We start from the raw sequence: 21,883 nt of genomic DNA on the forward strand, positions 1-21,883 counted from the left end.
AAAATTAGAAGCTCTTATCAAAACACTTCACAATTTTGGAATTGCTATGTAGTAGAAAACAGAGAGATAACTAATGTAATGACCAAGGTAATACAAATAAATGTTTCATCTTACTTGTCCAGGGCTGTGCTAGTAGGCATGCTCCTGCCAAATCCTCGGACACCCATCTGACAAAAGTATGGAATGCAAGACAAATTGGCAGCAATTATAGCCAATGAATCTGACGCATTAACAAAGAAACCATTTTGGCCAAGGATCATGTAGCGGTCCTGAAGAAGAAAAGCAATTAAAAAAAGCATCTTAAATTCCATGTTTTGGGGAGTGGTAATTTCTTTTATTACACCCACGGTAGGTAGGGAAAAAAAAGAACAGGCTTTGGGTTACTCACATCCCTGTTCAGGCTGAATAATTTATTGCCATCATCGTGGCAGATTTATAATCTCGCTATCACACCATCACTCCCTCCAGCCTTGCAAATCAAGCTCCAGATCAGTCCCTAGCTTCAGCCTCCTACATGGCACTTCAGTAAGTCTGTTCCTGCCAGGGAATACTTGTGTAGGAGGATCTTTTTGTCAATGACACACACTATATGGGGAGTAGGAGGGTGTTTTGTGTTTACAGACAACAGAAGACAACTTCTGTTGCTCAGAACCTTTTCATCTTTCTCCCACTCTGTCAGGACAGAAAGTTGTTTCTGTAATACTTTGCTGTTTATAATGCTGATAATACGACATAAAAAAATTAAAACAAACATATTATGATTCAGTGCTTTATTTAGCTAAAAATCCCTCAATTTACGATGTTAACCAAAAAGTGCTTAACTTAGTTACTACTTACTGTGACAAGTCCGTATTATCTATATATACCGTGTCTCTTCCTAACCAGGGAATAAAAATGTTACACCAGTACAAGATAAAACCAGCCTAATATTTAAAGAATTCTCATTCTGCATTCAAATCCTGCTTGATTTGCAGTCATCTGCAGAGACAAATTACAACATATGTGTCTGATTTATGGGTTGCAAATGTTATCATCTGTACCTGAAAGTAATATTGCTTTCAGCTTCAAGGGCTTACTGAAAAGCAAATAAATTATACTTACATGTCCCATATCTGACCCCAGACAAAACAACTATGGTGAAACCTCCAGACAAATCAAAATACTTACTCCATCAGCATCAAAAGCAGCTCCAAATCCATACTCGCCACCTCTCATAGCCTCCAGCAAGGCAGTTGCATATGTTAAATTGGGATCAGGAGTCTGTCCACCAAAATCCTCCAGAGGAATACAGTTTATGGCAGAATTTGCAGGAGCTCCCAATTCATCACACAAGATTCTTCTCACATAAGGTCCCATAACTGCAAGAACAGAAATCTGCCATGCAATCACAAAAGCGTATGCTTGACATTCAAATTTTTCACAGCACCACAGAGACTTGATACATAACATACTTTCAGCAATTCTACACATCTGTCCTAGCAACAAAAACCAAACTATTATTTCACAGAGGAGTATATCATTGTCCCACCACTAAATAATCAATTGGCAATTCAGCATTAAAAATACAGTGGAAGTGAAAAAGTAATCACTGAAAGATGGAAATTTTATTTACCCATTATTAAGTAAAAAAATTATCATACACATAAAGGGTTTTTTCTCACTAAAAATAAGATGCTATTCTATGTGTCCTGGAATGCAAACAACAGTTTAACACATAATAGCAAGGAAAGTAAACAGTAGAGGAATACAAATGGGAAATAAACGTACCTCAACATTCCAATTCATCTTAAAATTACAGCATGTTTGTCCACCGAAGAATTTTACCACATTTGAGTTACTACCATGTAGATAATATATAAAAACTTTCTCAATAGAAAAACTAACTCCAGAATAACTTCTTTATTTTGTTAAAGATATGGCCAATATGGCCAACTAAGACACCAGCTCATGTTACTATATATTGTAATTATATGCATTCATTGGCTGAACAGACCCTAACAACTGACTGAGCTCTCTGCATCCCTGAGGCAGGTGTGGACAGGTCACTCAGAGATAGAAAAATTCATAAGTGATTACTCGCTCTCTCATGCTCTCCCTTTCTCCTACCTTATTCCCAAATCATGCTACCTGGAGCAACTGTAACCAGAGGTAAAACTATGTGAGAAACCTGTGTTCAAGAAAATTCAGATGTTAATTCTGTAAAATGTACAGTAAACAATGATTCAGGTTCTTAGCAAGAGTAGACTCGGGAAAAATTACTCTTTTCTATGCCAATGTTAAACTATCAATGCCTACAGGTATTAAAGCATATTCCAGAGGTGCAGAGCTAAAACAAACTTTGGAAGACAGTTTGTCCATGTACACATGTGGTCCTCTCAAATGTTCACTACATTGTGGCTGGTGACTCACTTTTGGCTAATGCATCTCATCCAGAAAGTCTTTTGATCCAATGCCACCAAGAGAAGGACAAACCCCAACTATCTTTGGTAGATTTCTCCAGTCGTTATTCACTGTTACCCATAAACATATGAGCTACATTTCAATTTGAATTTGTCTGGCCTCAGCTTCTCACTGTTGATTCTTTTTGGTATTTTTGGGAATAAAGACTGAGAAATAATTTTTCTGCAGGAAAAAAAAACTTTCTCTGTTGTATAAACAAATATTCTTGTATACACTTACTGTATGTGTACTATATATTATACTATGGCTCCTTCTCCACCAAGACACAAAGCCATAAAGCCAATTCTCTATCGCCTTGTAAATAAACAAACTCAGCCGTTCAAAATTTTTGTGATGCATCAGTTTTTCTAACGCTGAGCCAGACTATGCATGTTTTTGACCATGTGTAAAATTTTTCAACACTCAGTTATAGATCTGGACATCAGAGCTCTATGAACTATTTGAGTAACATTCTCTCCAGTACTGTACTGACAGGAGGCAGTGCCTTCCTCATTGTTCCCTCTGCGTTGTTCAAGGACACCATCTGCCCTTTTGCTACAGCCTGGCAAAACTGGGTGTTCACACTGCCTGCATGCCCACTATAATCTTTTGAACAGTGACCATCACACTGTACTAGATAAAATGCTTTACAAAAGCTTTGTAAGTCTACCCAGCTCCCTTTATTGGTCCATTTTTGTAATTCCATTAAACAATGAAACCTGGTTTGTTTGATGGAATTTGTTTTCCATAAGATGTTGAACAGCATTACTTACATTCCTATCCTTCAAGTCATTATCTGTAGAAATCTTTATTTTTTCATGATGTAGCCTAAGATAGATCTCATGCTGATCTATGTTTCCCCAAGTGACACAGCTTACAATTTTTTAATATTGGCACAGAATTGGACCCCTTGCTGTCTTCTGCGACACTTTCTTTCATCTTGCCCCCAGTACACTGAAATTTTTTAACAGTTAATGATAATGAGACAGAGGTCTCAGCCAACTCTTTAAGGAGTCTTGGGTGCAATTTATTCAGCCTTAACTAATTTTATACCATTTAGAATTTACTCTTGGTAGAGGCAGCCTTGTGACCTTCTTGGTTACTGCACATTGCAACATACTTCATCACCCTCTCATGGCAAGATTACCTCATCCTGCTTGCTTCCAAATGCAGAAAGAGAACACTTATTGGACACATATGCCTTCACTTCTTTATCAAGAAAGATAAACCTCTTCGCCTAGTAAGGGACCTAACCCACTGTTAAGATTGCCTTTGTTACTAGCATAATGTTCAATTTTATTATTTCTTATTACCCTTAACCTTACTAAAAAGTCTAACTTGTATATGCTGTACCTTTATTGGGAAACTATTGCAGTGTACCATCTCTACTGGGAACCTATTATAGTGTACCTACAATTTTGTCCGGATAGCAACTTAAGTTCATACCTCCATTCATGGCATCAATCCTTATTTTAATCTGGTTGGGTCCGGTCAGCAAATTTCTGATCGCATTGAAGTCAAAGATACTTCGAAGGAGATTGAGGTAGATATCCACAGAATCCACAATTTCCACTAGAAAAATTAGGTAGAAAAAAATCACTACATGGGAAAATAACTCTTTCAGCACACTTCCACAAGCCAATGCAACTCAACTAAAATCAGAGCGTGCAGCCTCTACATAATATGGATTTCCCCTGAAGCCCATGGAGGCAAAGTCAAAGACTTCCACTGATTTCAGTGAGTGTGGCTACCATCAAGCTTTAAGCTTTGCAGTTCAACAGTTTTGCCTGCTAAAGGACTACAGTGGTAACCTAAGTTGACAGTTCCTATTTCAGTGAAAACATTCATGAGAGTATATTATACCGAAGAAAACTCTTTATTTATCATTCACTATATCACCGAACCACTTTTCAAGATAAACAGGTCTATTCTCAGAGGATGGAAGATGTCTTCACCAAGTTGAAGCCACACATTCTATTCTTCTATCTGACAGCAGTATCTATCTGCACCCTTCCATCAAGAGAGATACACAGCCTATTCTTCTCAGCTTTGGCACCTGAAATACCTGTCTCCAGTTTGTTGTCAATCTACCGCTATACTTTTGCATTTTATATCTCACTGATTTAGGAAAGTGAGGCTCAGATACAACACCTGTTTTTTGCTAAGGTCTTGCTAATTTTAATTCTAAGTTCATAAAAGCAGAGCGCTGTAATTTTTTTAGTTCTTTTGGATGTAAAACATTAAACTAAACTGAATTAATGAAAGTGAGTCTGTCATAATGAAAGCAGTTACCAAACAACTGTTAAAAGCATGCTTCTCAGTCATCTTGGAACATATTACTTTTCCTGATTAAATTAAAAAGCATATGTTATACAAATGTCTTTTTATCAGTTAAATGAGTATCAAGTTAAATTATTACTTAGAATACCAGCCAGTTTCCCTCAGAAACACTGACCTCACCCTAATGGTCTTCTTTACGATAACATGAAAATGACACAGACATTTTTTGAGCCTGAGAAAAACATTTAGAATAGATTGCGACAATACACTTGAATAGAGAAGCAAAAAAAAGAAAGATTCTCAAGGGTGAAAAACAACCTGTAGAACCTATTTGAAATTGAGTTAATTCTATGGTATATGTTGAAAGTCTCAAGGATTCACTAAAATTACATTACTGCGTATCTTCTATGCCCAGCTCCTAACAATGTTTAAGTAGGCTCTAAGCTTTACATATATGAACAAATGCCTCAAATTTAGTGGAGCTGCTCACACATGTTAAGATAAAGTGCACGTAGAATTAAAGTCTAAAAATTATTTTAGCTCCTGCCAAACTCAACTGGTTTACTCTCAATTGTTTCAACACCTCTGTGGCTTTGATTCACAAGATTTAGTTCAAACAACCAAAAAAGTACAAACTTTAAAAACATCAGATAGTATTTTAAACCACTTTTTAAATTATTTTCATTCTTTCTGCACCTTCATTCTGCATTCAGGCTGGTGTAAACTACACTTATTCATGCACTTCTAAGCCAATTACATTGCTTCAGTAGGGATCCCTGGCAACTCACTGTCCCAGGATGATGTATTCTGGGAAGAGATGATTGGGAAATTATTTTTCCTTAGAAAAACATGCAGACAAATTACAATTATTTTTAATCTATTTTTATACTACTGGGGGGGGGGGGGAGGTCTCATTTTCATTTAGAAAAATACAATTCAGAGAGATTGAAACATTGAAAAAGCAAAATTTAAAACTGTGGCAATCATATGATTCCAGCATGGTGCTACAGCTTAATTTTCTGTGCTTTTTGTTTGCTTAAAAAGCCGAACATGTTCTTTGCAATCAAAAAAAATCATAATTTAAGGTTTTTTTAATCAAAAAATTTATTTATAAAAATGTACTTTGTCTCAAAATATATATATTTTGGTGGAAAATAAACTGGCTTTAATTCTAGGACACCAGAGAGTTCTTGAGGCCACACAGAGTTTTACAGTATTTGAAATATTGTCTGAACCCCTTCCTTTGCTTTTGACTCCTTCAGGACAAAATGGCTGTGTTCATTTTAAATCAAGTGTAGGCATAAAAGTATTCACGTGCTTAAAATTAAACATGTGCTTAAGCACTCCCTTTACATTTGGAGTCACTGAAGTATAGCGCCTTAACCATCCCACAACTTTTCAGAAAGTGTGAGCAAAGAATGAATAAACTGAGACTCTTGCGAGCTCTTTTGTCAATTAGACTTCCATGAGCAAACCATTCCTAGTCCAAAAATGTTTGTGTTTGGTGTTTAACTACTAGCAAGCCTAGGCACATATATTTGGCAAAGTATTGGCTAAATGATGAGGCCTGATGCACTTAAAAGTCTGTAACTCAGATTCCTTATGTGCAAAACAAATGCAACACTTACCTATACTGGCTAATATTTTGAGAACAAGTAATAAGGCATTTTGAAGAATTAAAGTTCTGTTTAAATAATCACCCATTATCATTCTGCAGCAATTCTAATATTCAGAATCAAGGAATGTAGAATGCATAAAAGCACACGTTGATACCTCGGAAAGGTTTGAATTTGTTCTCCAGATCGAATTCCTGTCTTCCTAGGCGTGATAAATCAACTCTGAGATCAGGACAAATGGCATATTCCTCCAAGGTTTTACTGATTTGATAGATTTTATCTGCAACCATATCTGGAGCAGGTCCTACAAGAAAAAAGAACATGTTGGGTCATTTCTTTTAAATGAAGGTTCCCTACTTAAAAAGTGAGTGTGATAGCAAGCATTTTTCTGAATATATTGGAGTTATTAAGGAATAAACCCAAAGAACTACAGTAAATAAGGTCTTTTCTTTCAGTGTAACACAGGTGTAAAACATTTTTTGAAAAAATATAACATGGAAATACAGGGCAATACTCACAACATTTTGATTCACATACAGTATTTAATCAGTCATTATCCAGGGCAGGGGGGATAAGGGAATCAAAAAACCCACAGCCACCTTTCTTTGGGTTTATTGCTCAAAGCCTGCCATTTTTTACACTACATGGAATCTTAACATATGTATTAAAGGAAAGCCTGTTCTTCAGCAGCAGTTTCTGGTGTTTCATAGGGCTTTCTGCAAACGCACGCTTGTGAAGGTGAGATAGCTTTGTGTTTCACATTATTTCATTAGACATAATTATCATTTTAAAAAGTCTTACCAGTTTGACAGTGGTGTTCTCTTGCAGTTTTCCTACAATGGCTTAATAAAATGTATCTTTTTTAGAATCCAAAATACCTTAATTGCTTAACAAGCAATTATGACCTGGAACAGTTATGTCATTCAGAAACAGAAATCACATCTTACTTGTGCATTACTTTTATTGCCAAATCCTGAAGATTGGCTCTATTTTTAAAGATTTACTGTCAAAGTTGCAGATTTGATGTAATAATTACCAGATGAGCTATGCCATATGTAGTGCAAGAGCTAAGTCTGAGTTACAACAAAAGTTCTTTCTGGCTTATCTGACACTTCATTGCTTACATTAAGGCCACACTTCCACTCTGAAAAATTACTTCCTTTATTCTCTTTTACGTGCTCTCTCTCCTAATCCAAAGATTCAGCCTTTTCAGTGCTAACTTCCCACTCCTCTAGCAATCCTGCTATATTCAGTGCAGCTTTGCCATGTAAATTAGTGCGTTCCATCTCAGATGCAGTGTACCAGAAGTTCCAAGGCAATAGAATACGTAACAGTCACTTAACTCTTAATTTGGCTTAGAAAATGACTTCTTACTCGTCTAATCCAAACCCATCCAAGGGCTGAGGACAGGTTTCATTAGCTCCAGATCATCCTTGATAGATGGATGTATATTGTCTACTGATATTTCCAGCTAAGGAGATCCCACAGATCTCTGCGTTCTCTCCTACAGCTATAGAAACAAACCGCTTCTGCCTGACCTGGATCTGCAAAACAGACTGAGTGAGAATGCAGAGCAACAACAGCCTTCCCTAGGAGCTTGCCATACTGCCTAACCATTCTCTTAGTTCAAAAGCCTTGTCCAATACTTAACTCACATTTTCTCAGCTGCAACTTAAACCAACTACTTTTCATTACACCCCTGCTGATTATCATAAATAATTGAACCTTGTGACCTGCGCTTGAGGACTGTTTCATATTTAAAGCTTAAGAGCATGTCTGAATTTTCTTTAAAAAGGCGAAGTAATGCCAACTGTTACCCATTTATCAAACAAATTTTAGGTGTACGTGGTGTTTTAAAGTTTATGGAGTGCTAATGCATCTAATGGTTTGGCTCTGGTATGTTTGTTCTGTGACCCTGGCTTTCTCACTGTCTGACCTTACACAGTCCCTTTAATCTCTCTGGGATTCAAGCCTATTCTGTTTATAAAATCATACCGGTTTAACCATGCACGGTTTTCAATTAAACAAGGGACAAGGGAGAAGCATCCCCTTCTCAAGTTCTCCCACCTTCAAAATGGGGAAGGAAACACTATTTTAAAAGTACTTTCAGTTTTTAAAGATGGAAAGCACTCTACATGTGTGAGGTATACAAGGTGTCAGCAGTTGTCACCATGATGTTTTATGGGTGTACACAGATCTGTAACATAAAACATACATAATGTATAACATACCTACATGTGTTAGCTTGCTGATTTTGGAAAACGAGACACTAGCTATATACACAAATTCCACTATTCAAGAGTGGAATTGCAGTAGATAAAATGGTACAACCCTCTCCCTGGATAAGAGCAGTTATTTCCCGGGTAAACATGAGAAGTGCTTTCTTCCATACAAGACAATGAGTTATACTGCTTACAACACTTCTGAAATTACACGCTTTAAAGTAAATGCCAAGACAAGCAACACAGAAATATGAGCAAAACAGAGCTCCCTCACAGGCGTCTTTATAAAAGGATCAGAACTGTTACAATGATCTGGCAGACTACATAACACGCTGTAAAAATGGGATGGCAAACCTCTTGTTTATAGAAATCTTACAGCTACCACAAGAACTTCAGTGACTTCATGCTTATTGTACAGACCCATGTAAACAAATACACTCCTATTACCGAAATAAAAGAGGTATATATATATTCTTCAGTTTTAACAGAATAAATGAAAAACACACTGTTAAAGTCAGCTAGTTATCCTTTTCAGCATATTTTCCAAGATGCAATGTTGTAATGTGTTATTAAAAAAAAACCTACCTCCATTGGCAACCTCAAACTTGACTCCAAACTCTCCTCCAGGTCCCCCAGGACTGTGGCTAGCTGTTAGAATAATTCCACCAGCTGCTTTGATCTTTCGGATGATACATGAAACAGCAGGTGTGGATAAGATACCATTCTGTCCAATAACCAATCTGCCAATCTAGGTGGAAAAGGAAGTCAAAGTACTCTGAATGGTACTAAACTTTTGAAAATTAATAAATAAACACACACACACATATAGGTATACATGTATAGGATAGAAATTGTAAAGTCCTAGTATGGAACCTATTCTTTTGCAGAGAAATACACATACATGACTTGGTTGCACACTAATCTGGAGAGCAGACAGAAAATATTGTATGCTGGCACATTTAAGCCCAGTGGCCTGTGTACTGACAGTAAAGCAAGAGCACAGCCATGCTACCGATTTGTAAAGTTCCCAAGCATAGCACTGGGCTATGATCCTGCTAACAAACCTTTCCAGGTATCCCCACGAACCAGCAAATCCCCTCAAATATCAACAGTTTAGGGCTGACTGTTTGTTTGCAGTTTGCAAGGTTGGGGCTTTAACTAGCACAAAAGAGAACAGCAAGCAAATTGCCTTTCATGGAGCGGCCTTTCAGTGCAATCACAAATACCACTGCATACTAGGACCTGTAATCTCTGCAAGTCACATTTCTACTACCAAGGCACCCTTGGATGTCCTGCCCTACAGAAAGTATTGCTCCTCCTCCAGCCATCAGTGAGTGACTCCTTGACTATTCCAGATGAAGAGGGTGTGTTTCCCAGGGCAGCACTGAGCAGGGGAAGTTCCCATCATTCTTTAACTAAAAAGAGCTTTCAGGTGGTGTTATTAAACACTGACTCAATGTGTTTGGTATTATGTGCAGCTCCACTGCAAGGTTCGAATTTCAAAACCTTGCCTTCATCCCCTACACAGATACTACAGTTTCAGCTCAACATAAATAATCCAGGAGCCAACCAGAAATGTATTTACAAAGAAATATGAAAGAATTCCAGTTCCTGGGAAACAGGCAGATACAAAAAAAAGAGGGGAGCAGGGAAGGTCAGTGTCACAGATGAGAAATGAGGCAGCTGCATGTGGAGCGTAAAAGGATGTTGCCAAAGTTTGGGGTTTTTTAATACCCTCACTTAAAAAAAAAAAAAAAACCACAACCAACCAAGCAACAAAAAAAACCCCACCACTATTGAGTAGTAATTTGGGAAGGAGTAGGGAGGAGGAAGGGAGGGTCCTTCCCACTCCCCATCTAAAAGCAGACTTGGAGTTCAATCTCAGATTTCCTTCTCTAGTTTGAGGGAGATTTGATAGCTCTACTCCCTCTGTGGCAAAGCAATAGCACAAGAGTGTCACTACCTGCCTCCTTTCTATAAAGAGATGTTCCTTCGTATACAGATGACCTTCTTCTGGTTATTTAGAAGTGGCATTCCAAATAATTTCAGAAAAGCAAGGGATTAATAGATGATTTACTTAGCCTGTTTCTGTTAACTACTTTAGTTCTTAGGACATTGAAATGTCCTATAGAACATTAAAATTATCAACTTCTAAAGCAAGAACAAGTTACTTTTTTGCTAACCCTCACAAAGCACAAACTGTGGTTAGCCATTTCTCTTTCACTGAGAACTACAAGATCTGCTTTCAAATTTAAAAAAACGTGCAGAACAACGCATTCTGTTAACTGAGATTTCTACCTCAAGGTGCAGGATGATTGCTTGTCTACCTGGTTCTCTTTTCACAGTTTTGCAGATAATTTTAAAGCCTATGGATTATGGCTAGAAAACTGGAAGGCTATGAAAATTATAAGTACAGTTCATGGAAAATCTTCAAGGTTCATTTGACTTCTTGCTACTATTGGGAAAACATTTTGGTTTACTGTCTTTCTGTCACCCAGGTTGGAACAATTCTGAAGGGAATGAAAAAAGAAAAAGTTAAGAAACAAAAAATTTTGGTTTCTCATTTTTCTACTATAATGAAAATATTTTCCAGGAAAAAGAAGTATCCTTTCCAGAAGAAAAAATGCAAATCAGCAAAATCAGATTATTTTAAAGCAGTGCTGCCACTGACACAGTCAGTTGGTGAGGGTGGAGTCTACATACAGTTAACACATATACCACACAGCTGAACCTCATTTATGCTCACTTCAGTGATATTGAACAATTTTACTTCCTATTTAAGCCTAGCAATACAGTTTCATTAACTTATGACTGAATGATTAAGAGCAATACCATCTTCCTTATAGACCGTGATGCCAGCTACAACATAAATACCTTTCATTATTTGTGGAACAAAACATACCAGTGAATACAGTTTTCCTTGAAGAACAGATTAAATGTTATGCTTGTGCACTGTGACAGCATTTACTCGTGAGACTGTATCGCTTTCTGACTTCATGTCTCTCCTGCCTTCCCACTCTTGCTTCTCCCTGAAAGTACACCTAAGCAGTAATTTACAGCACATGTATTTGAAAATCTCTCATTTATCATGATTTATAGACCTTAGGAGCAACAATAGAGGTATATTTCCTCCACTCCTAGCTCCAAGCCAAGTGAAGCAGCTGATTAAATGTTATTTCACTCATTACAGAACAAAATCGGTATCTCTCTTACCAATCAGACTTCTTCAGATTTATGCAATGTTCTTCCCATCTTTTAAAACTCTTTTAAATCTCCAAATGACACTTTTACATTTTATTTATTCAACTGTTTTGAATATTAAACTACTTCAAAAATACTTTCTATACAACCCTACTTGTTACCACAGAAATGCAATTCCTACATTGTGGAGCAAGGAAGGCTTTTTTTTTTTTAAAGCAGAAGTGCTTCCAGTTGTTGTGGGCTGACAACTGACAGACACACTTTTACCTCAAAAAATGCATAGGGTAAAACTCCATCCATCAGGAGAGGCACTGAAATCACTAGGAGCTCTAGCACATGCTTTGACACACTTTTAGAATGAAGCTCAAAAAAGAAAACTTCACATTAGCCACATAATTTACTGTTTTATTTAAACCAGTGCCATGTACATAATTTGAAAGAGAAATAGAGATTTTTTTCAAATTGTTCTGAATTTGAGTATGTCCTTTTATGGCTTCTTTTCAGGCCATGAAGCAGCTTTTGGACAACATGCCATGTCTTGCAAGACTGTTGTATTTATGCTGTCATTTAATCACTATTGCCAATTGCACTGAAGCATTAGAAAAAACACAGAACATTGGGAAATAGACTTTAACAAACTCTCATCCAGTCTATACAACAGTCTACCCATGTACCTTTATTATGGAAAGAAAAGTATGATGAAAATAAATACTGAAAATGTTTGTTTTGAATATTGTCTCTCCCTTTTCTAAACTATGAAGCATGTAGAAAGCTAGAGCAATGACTCAATCTTCCAAATACAGCTGTCAGAAATGGATGCCAGCTCTTAAAACAGTACTGTGTATGGGTAAGCAAAAGGAAGATGACAGGAATTACATTTTGCAAAATGCTTGAAAACAACACTACTGAATCTATGTTGAGGTACTCAAGTATAAATTCATTTATACTTGCGTACAGACTTATCATGAGCACGTTCTCTGTACTTCTAAATCTAAACTAGTGAGTTTTAGATTTCTGCCTTCATGGACACCAAAACTGTTTTTTTAAAGTAAGTAGAATACTCAGATTATTCAGAGTGCACAAATTACCTGGCACTATCTCTTCACCATGTTTTCTTTTTTCTCCTGTTCAACAGATGTTGCACAAACCAGTTTTTCCATTTCTCTGGATGCCAAATACTAATAAGAACAGGAGTAATTTGCTTCACCTTCAGCATCTGTCACAAGGCTATTGTTTCTACACTACTTAGAAATATTATCTTTTATACTAATTTATATACTACTGAAATACTGCAATATTTAGTATTCTAAATTAAGGATGTTGAAAGTGAAATTACATGAATGATACACAGATACTTGATTTGCAGTGACTAATGCAAAGAACTTTACCTTATGTGAAGGTCTTCAATGCTTTTACAAAACTCCGTGAGGACAATGCAGGCCTTAGAAGTATACACATGCTACCCATTTGCCTCTGTTCTCTTCATTTCAGTGGCAAGAATGCACAACCTCATCCTCTCTCAGCCCAGAAGCTGTTCCTTTTGTCTCTGAACCAAATACTAAACTGACATTTAATTAGTTTTAAGTAATGAACACCCAGATTTACAGACTTCTCACAGTCTGGGCTAAAACAGTAACCAAATAATGTCCATGTACTGACTGACAATTAAAGTTCCAGTAATATCCTTCTGAAAATCTTGGATAGTTTCATAGCATGGAAAGATTATCTTTGGAATTCAGAAACTTGCATGGCTACGAGATCACAGGCATGTAATGTCTCTCCTAATACTGTGCCCCTACGCCATGCCATGTTCTATTTTGTCACTCTGCTTTTAGTAGCAACAGCAGAAACAAAGATCATCATCCTCAGCAAACTGTTACAGCTGAAAGAATAGTCACCCTAACAAGTAGTTTACAAGAACATTTTTATGCAATATTACCACTTGCAGCTGTGCATTTTCAGACGATTCAGTTGATTATCATGGAGTCACTTAATGCTTTTTTTAATTATTTTTCCCAGTAATCTCTCACATGCCTCAGTCAATTAAACTTGAAAGAACATGAAGCAAGCAGATTATATCTTGGACAGCATGGGGCTGTGCCTTCCTGTCTTTTTACTATAGTATCCTAAAGATGACTGAGTGCCATGCTGAACGTAGAAGCAAATATACCAATCGTACAGGTCCAGGGAGGAAGGGCAAGATTTGCACGGAAGACCATGGAAAATAAAAACAACGTAGTCTTATAAAGAAGACAACTGGTAAACTCTCTGCCATCTCAAACTTCTACAGCATTACTAGCAATACTCCACGATCTCTCTAGGATGTTGCTATGACTAGCAGCCTCTGATCTGCCACTGAGTCTCACACATAGAAGCTTCCTATTTAAACCTGTCCTAAACCTTGCATCAAAAATGAGACACCACATCCAGCTGATGGGTCTAATGGAACACTTGCATTTAATTCGTAGTGGAACTGTATTATAGACGATGGAGCCTTTTACCTCAGTTCTTCCAGACGTTAAGGTACAAGGACACTACTACTGACAGGACACAGGTGAAGAGGGAAGTAACGCTTCAGACACTCTCCTACCACCCCACTTTGCAAAATCGCTTGATGCAACCCAGAATGGTACAGGACCTCTGTCTGGCTTTCCTCACACTCCCCCACCCTCCCATGACATGCAGGCCCTTACCCAAATGTGTTTGCTACAGCCCCAGCTGTGTGAGCCATTGAAAGGGTGACCCTGGTTAGCCACCTTCAGCTCTGAACAGGAAGATTTGGTGGAGCGTGGGCTGATTACAGCTGCACAGCATGGACCAGCCTGTAGCTGTTGCCGCCAGTGGAAGCCTACGCAGGCTATAGCTGTGGAGTGTGTTCCTGCAACCCCAAGCTGGAGGGCATGAGCCAGAAGAACTGAAGATGAGAAGAAGGCAGGGCAAGCACTGGCAGCTGACTGGGCAAGGGGCCTCATCTCATTCCTTGTACTGGGGCCTATGCCAACTGTGCTAGGCTGTTAACACAGGGGGAATGTGGGGTGAGTCACCAAATTAGAACAAGGGGAACCTAGCAACTCTAAAGGGCAAGACATTTACAGTTGATAATAGAAAATCCCTTTTATTTTTGTACTCAGCGGGCACAATTAACCATAACACTCGGTAGGTGTCTTCCAGGAAGGAGATACAAGTTCAGTTTATCAGCACTATGTGGCTATGCCTCTCCTGGCACTCTGGGATGGCTAAAGGTTTTGAATGCAACTTCAGGGCTTCCACACATTTCATCCGATCCTGCCTACACCAGCTCACTTCTTTCCTTGCGATACTGGCTACATGCCTTCTAATGACATTAACTTCATCCAAAGGGAAAGTTCTTTGCCCTCAGGAGTATTCCCTTCCTCTCGCCCTACTTATGTAGCGCAGGACCAAACAATGCCTTCAGGGAGGTTTGGATATTTTCCCAGCAGATGTATTTTAACAGCCAAAGAATAAAACATACAAAGGGTATTCACTAAGTAAATGTGCGGCTTATGCATTTACAGTGTGCTTGAGAGAAACAGGGGTGAGAGTGAGCCCAGTAAGGACAGTAGAGAGGGGGTGGACCATTAGCACATGGAAATAGGAAGCCTTTTCAGTATCAGTAGCACCCCACCAGCTGGCCTGCTGAATTTGTGAGGACTGTGTCATTAATAGGAGTATCGTGCTTGAATTCAGATATTTGTGGGAACTGTGAGCAGAAAAGCTTGGGTTTTGGCTTCAGAAAACACTAGGGAGAAACTGTGTTTCCAAGAAACTTGCAATAACTTTAGAAAGGGGGAGCACTACTACAGCAAGGTGCCAGAAATATGTCAAACTGGAAATCCCCTGAGGTCAAAAAGACCTAATCTTCAAGGGAAACAGAGCAAAATGGGGAACGCGACAGAAGCAGGAGGAAGGAGGCAAGCTGACAGGTCAAGTGAGTCAGGAATGAGTCCTGAATACAACATAACGTGGCTGACAAGCCCCTGGTCTTCTAAACCCTAAACTTCTTGTCTTCCTCAGCACCTCAGTCCTTGTGGTCTCCTTATGGTCACCTTGTGGCTGTAACCCACTCTGTAGCTCCTACCAGTGTGCAAGGGCAGGCAAGGACCTCAGCCTCGGCAGGGCAGCTCTTGCTGCAGGGCTCTTGCTTTAGCTGTTGCTATGCTTTATCTCACCTGGTCAACAGGTGCAATTCCAGCCGGGAGGTTTTCTTCACTGAGGTACATGGGGGAAGGTGCTAGGGAGCAGCACTCCTCCGGGCCCCATCCTATGCTCCTTGCAATGCCCCACAGACCAGCCCGCTCCTGCCTGCTCTGCGCTCGCTCGCTGCACACTTGCTCCCCACCGCTGCGGACAAAACACCACCGCGCTACCCTCACCAGTGTCCCCAACTTTGCCAGTGTCCCCCCCGACGGCCCTCCTCACACCCTGGGCCATATAAACCCTGGCCTTTACCAAGCCCCTGCATGAACGGTGACTTTGCAAAAGCTAGCCAGTACGTAACACAGCTGGTCTCTCTGAAACCTCAGGTATCACTCAGCATCTGCGTGACAGTATCAGTGTGATGAGAACGTGCTTTAGAAATGAATTTAAAATACTCATTATTTATACCAGGCTGGCTAATCCATATAGCTTGTATGTGACAATAAATCAGCAGAGAAAATTCAGGCACATACGGAGATTCATTTCAAAGTTGAAAGGAACTGCATTTAAAGAATGGAGCTTTTGAAAAAAATTAAGAAAAAGTACACGCACTACAAAAAAAAAAACCACCCAAACCCTATAAAATTGTATCACTTCTTTTGCCAGATCTGGAGAATCAATTTAGCCATCGTAACGACAGCCAGCAGCTCCAGCTCTGCTTTGAAGTAGAAACTTCAAGCCTACATTAGCTGGTAATTCCAGCCTTCTGTACATACACACCGACACATGAATGTGCATGTATCTATCAGAAGACATCGGTTTTCTTTCCAAGCCCCTTCCTATTTTCAAAACTGCACAAGAAGAGCTGTAACCCATCTGATCGCAGAGGTATTTGCCACTGTTGTCTTTTTGCATTTTGTAATTTGTTTGCAAGCAAACAACAGAGAAGAACGATTATTTTCTCTAGATGCAGCCAAAATGCTGAATTCCTCTTGCTTCAATAATACCATTTGCCTTGAATATTTTTAAAAGATCGCGAGCAGAAGACACACGCCTGATACCTTCGTTTCCCACATATGTGTTTTTAATTCTGCTATGTTCTCTCCTGCAGAGTCAAGCGTGTTTTCCAGCTCCCATTCCTGCCTCCGCCTAAAATAAGGTGTGAAAGCGTACGGCAGGGCCAGCAGCCTCCTGAGGTTATCGCGACCACCACCTCCGTCACACATAGACAGAATTGGCGGTGCGGCCCGAAGGACGAACGAGCCGGCACCGGGCCGGCCCGGGCACCAGACGGGCAGCCCGAGGAAACGCCGCCGGACGCCAAGTTCTCCTGATCCTTATCCGCCCGTTCGGCGCTGCCCGGCTTACGGCACCCAGGGGCGCTCCCCGCTCCCCACGGGCCGGCTCCGCGCCCCCTCACCGCAGGGCGGAGCCGCCGCGGGCAGGGCGCTGCCAGGGGGCCCGGCGGGACGCCCGCCCGCGGCGGCCCGGCGCCGGCGGAGGGGCCCGGCAAGCGGCGCTGAGCGGCAAGGCCGCCCCGCGGGGACGGCGTGAGGCAGGCGGCGGGGGCCGTGAGGGGGCCGGCTTACCCCGTTGGCGGCGGCCATCTGGACGACGATCTCGATGGCCGTCTTGCTGAAGTACCTGCCGTCGCTGCCCACCACCATGGTGCAGCCCTGGCGGTCGCGGAGGTCGACGGAGGAGAGGAGGCTCTGCACGAAGTTGGGCAGGTAGTTGCGCTGGCTCTCGAAGAGCCCCGTGGGCCGCCGCAGCCCCCCGCCGCCCGTCGGCCGCTGGTCCTCGTAGGGCGCCGTCTGCACCGTCAGCACGGGGATGGGGGTCCTCTCCATGGCGGCGCCCCGCCGTGCCCCGCTGCCGCCCGCCCGGCTCTGGCTCCGCTGGGGCGCGGCAGCCCCTCACGCAGGCTGCCTGGCCGGCGGCGGGGAGCGGGGGGGGCGTTTCCCTGCGGCGGGCTGCGCGGGGTCGGCCTCCCCGACGGCCGGCCCCCCCGACGGCCGGCCCCCGCGGGGCCGGGGGCGGGCGGGCTCAGCCCTCGGCGGCCCGCCGGCGCGGGAGCCCGGCGCCGCGGGGGAGCCGGGGCGGGAGCGGGCTGCGCGCCGCCCCTTCCCCCGCCCGCCGGGGCCCCCGCCGGCGCCTGCCGCCCGCAAGGACGCCCCGGGGCTTGCCAGTCCGCTGCCAGCAGCATGCGGCGGCCCCGGCCAAAAATAACCCTGGAAGGCGAAGCCGAGAAGCGCGGTCTCCTGCCAGCGATGTAACCGGAGGCAGGGGGGAGAGGGCGAGCCGGCACGGCACACTTGCTCGGGGGGATCACGGCTCTGTCAGCGCCGCAGCCGTCCCCGCCGACCCCCGCCGGCTGCCTCCCTGCGGCCGGCAGAAGGGCAGCGGCCGCGCCCCGGAGCCGCCTACCTGCGGGCGGCCGGGGAGCGGCGGCGGGCTCTCCCCCGCGGCAGCACCTCCCGCTGAAGGCAGGGGGTCGCCTTCACCCGCACCTCGCTGGGGGTCGGTCCCCAGGCTGGAGTGAGGCCGCCGGGCGGTACCGTACCCTTCTGCAGGCGAGAAAACAGAGGAACAGGCAATGACAGAACGAACAAGTCCTGTCACTGCCCAACCTTAAGCCAGGGGAATCGATTTCTTTCTTTCTTTTTCTCTGTACGGCTCGAAAGCAAGGGTTTTGCGTAGTAAGCAAGCCTACAGAGGGGTTTGGGGGTTGTTTTTTTCGCAGCAGGAGCTCAGCACTACAGGAAGGGTCCGGTCTGATGGTAGGATAACTGATCATGCTGGTTTCTGTCCAGGCTTACTCCCTGTGAGGCCGAGCAACCCTCTGAAGATGTCTTTCCCTTTGAAATACTCTAAGGTGTTTCATACGGATGTGGTGAGGCTGAGTTCATTGACATATGTCTTCATTCTGCAGAGGTGGTGGCACTGGCAATTGCGAAGATGCCTGACATTTCCCAGTACAAGGGCTGTGTTTACAGATGCCTGTGACTGTCAAACATCAGCTGAAATTTTCCGTCCAAGTGCTTGTTTCACACTGGGCCTACACAACAACATTTTGATGGGACAACTCTGTTGGCTGGGGAGTTGGAAAAAATACTCATGTAACCTAGATGTCATTCATGTGCTTAAGAGATCCCTGGTGTAGACCTGCACCTGAGCAGACAAAAAATATTTGGTAAGGCATTCTTCAGGTCTCTATGAAGGATTCTGCTCATAAACCACTCAGAAGCATGATGGACTGTCACGGCTCAACAAGACAACACGTTAGCTGCATGACAGGAGGTGGCCAGGCAAACATGAGGTAAAATGCTTTTGTCTGTTACATAGACTAGGAGCTCATTAAGAGTTGCTGGGAGTCACCTAATGAAAGGTAACCACAGGAACTCAGTGGTGGTGTTGAGACCTATCTCTGCAGACTCTTTAGTGGTTCGTAGCAGATAGAGTATGACGCTCTAAGGTTCGATTGTCTGCTACTCATCCATCCCTTTGGCAGTGACCGCTGCCTTCATAGTAGAATGCTATATGTGCTACAATAGGTGAGGCCCAACAGTTTAGTTTAAATAAACTAATCCACTGAAGCAGGTATAGGAATTCTAGCTCTGCTGAAGGAACACCCATGTACTGGGCCATATACTCTGGAAAGAGGGCCAGAACAGATACAGGGAAGCAGTAATCTCTTCTTTCTCTTTTGTTAGACCTCCTAGTCTGTAGTCCTATTTGTGGCTTCCTGTGCCTATTCAGAATTTTAAATAGCAAAAGGAAAAAATTCTGCAGTATGGAAATGACAGTTCTCACATCCCTAATGTAAAAAAGGCGTAGCTGTAGATGAGGTTGTTACACCTAAAACAATTTTGGGCACTGCCAGTAATGAAGCCACGACATACAGTCTGCATTAGTGAAAGCTGAAATGGAATCAGATAACTCCCATCTACCACAGCAAGTATCCAAGAAGGAAACAGCAACAAAGGTCAAAAGCACTAGAAACAATGGATGATAAGTTCCAAATGCCAAATAAAGGAAAACACATAACCAAGTCAGAAACAAAGTAATAGTCTTTGAAATAGAGAATTGACTGCATTTTTCATATGGATAGGGGAAATGTGTTCAGCGTTTGGAAGAAAATATGTCAGTTTGAATCAGTTTTGGAAATTCTGCAAACACTGACGTTCCCAGAATGTACATTTAAGAGGGACAATCAGTGACAATTTTCCAGAAGTGTTTGTCTTCACCCATATAATTCACATAAACAGTGCTGAAAAATAAAAGTAATTTGTGTTTTGCAGTCTTTTCAAGCATCACCTTGACAATGGCTCTACCAGGAGTGTAATGGGCTGTAAAGAGCACTGTAAGTTTTTTAGTTCAAACTCAGGCTCTGTGTGAGATAAGTCCAAGCAAAAGTTTATGTGACCCCTGTTTTACTGTGAGTCCTATAATACTTTGCAAAACTCAGGTTCTCCCTGTCATGCTATTTCATGAGAAGCTCGGGTTTTGTTTAAAAAAAAAAATTACCAGCCTTCACTGTAGCAGTGCAAAGCATGAAAAAGTTAATGTAGAGCATTAGAACATTCTAGTACAAAAGCTGAAGAAAAGGAACAGTTTTCTACCTTTTTTAATAAATGCTTCAATTTTCAAGTACCTGGATTAGCATTATGTTGATACATTTATACATGGGGATGCGCTTTAAATTTTTTTTTATAGCAACGGAAGTCCCACAAGCAGTTCTGCTTTCAGCAGATTTCACTGAGAAGTGGAGGTCTCTGTAAATGGCCAATATTGCAGTTCATTAAGTGATTACTGCTATGTATCTCTAATGAAGGAGTAATTATCAATATGAGATGATAGTAAAAGCCTGGAATGCCTTCTTGGAAAACAACAGCTAAATATATTCCTAGTGTTACCGTAGTGTGTTGTGAGTTAGTTTTTAAAATGTTGTTAGGGTAAAAGACAACTTAATAGAGTGATGGCATACATGTTAAATTTTTTCAATTTCCTAGTAAAACAATGAGCTTTCTGACTGCCAATTTTGCAAGCTTGGTTTGACATCTGTGCTATCTACTTCAGGAACATTTTCAACCCGTACTTTGTTTCTTAAATCTTTTTGATTCCTGAGCCTTAAGATGTTTACCATAACTCATTTGTCTTGTGCAATTGACTGAGTCAATGTTAATTACTTTAAGAGCCATAATTTTTGTGTTTCCTCAGCTTTTTTTTTACCGGCATTCTACTGGTGCCTTTCTTTGTCCCTTTAGGTCCAATTTTTTCATGCACTGAGCTGGGCATTGGGTTGTTGCCTGTGTTGATTCAAAGGAAAGAAGTGCGTCCCACAGCAACAGAAGCCCTCTATAGCCACACAGTTACTTCTAATTCAGTTGACCTAGTGACCGAATAGTTTTGTGCATAGCAGAGAAAATCAAGATAAATATCCATTTCAAAACTCTAACAATATGCCTCCTCAAATTAGTGCTTTGGATATCTTAGAATCACTAGCAATTTTTCATTTTCCAGTGTTACTGACAGGCCAGTCCCATCATTCTTGTTTTCAACAAGTAATTCCGTAGAAATACTCAGGCAAGCGCATTGAATGCTAGGCCAAGAAGTGTTATGCAAGGGTATGAACAACAGATCCATCATGTGATGGATCTTGCCGATGTGGGGAAGAAGCAGAATCTGAATACGGACCCAAGCAACTGTCTTTGTCCCCACTCTAGTCCTGCCACACTTAGTTCAGCAGCTCCATGTTTTTTAAGGCAGGGTTCTAGCCTCCGCTGCCAGGACTGGGACGAGCAGGGGAAGCAGCTGACACTTTAATTCTCCTATCGCCTTAACAGCAGCTTGGAATGCGACTCACCAGCACGGGTCAGGAAACAAAATGTAATTCCTGGAGTCGAAGTAAGCCCTCTCTCCGGTCCTGCAAGGGGGTATGCAATTCTTCTCCTCTGAGTATGTCGC

General features: G+C 41.7%; 1 protein-coding gene across 1 annotated transcript in view; it reads right to left on the reverse strand.

The window, feature by feature from the left end:
* Positions 1 to 17,766, reverse strand: part of PGM5 (phosphoglucomutase 5) — a 75,365-nt gene extending 57,599 nt beyond the window's left edge. The window contains exons 1-6 of the mRNA XM_075726602.1: positions 17,506 to 17,766; positions 9,143 to 9,305; positions 6,493 to 6,639; positions 3,886 to 4,011; positions 1,168 to 1,358; positions 115 to 269 (exon numbers count right to left, since the gene is read on the reverse strand). Coding sequence (XP_075582717.1) covers positions 115 to 269; positions 1,168 to 1,358; positions 3,886 to 4,011; positions 6,493 to 6,639; positions 9,143 to 9,305; positions 17,506 to 17,766 — 1,043 coding nt within the window. The remainder of the gene's footprint in view (positions 1 to 114; positions 270 to 1,167; positions 1,359 to 3,885; positions 4,012 to 6,492; positions 6,640 to 9,142; positions 9,306 to 17,505) is intronic.
* Positions 17,767 to 21,883: the final 4,117 nt, after the last annotated feature.

This window comes from Pelecanus crispus, chromosome Z (assembly GCF_030463565.1).
Source record: "Pelecanus crispus isolate bPelCri1 chromosome Z, bPelCri1.pri, whole genome shotgun sequence".
Lineage (NCBI taxonomy): Eukaryota > Metazoa > Chordata > Aves > Pelecaniformes > Pelecanidae > Pelecanus > Pelecanus crispus.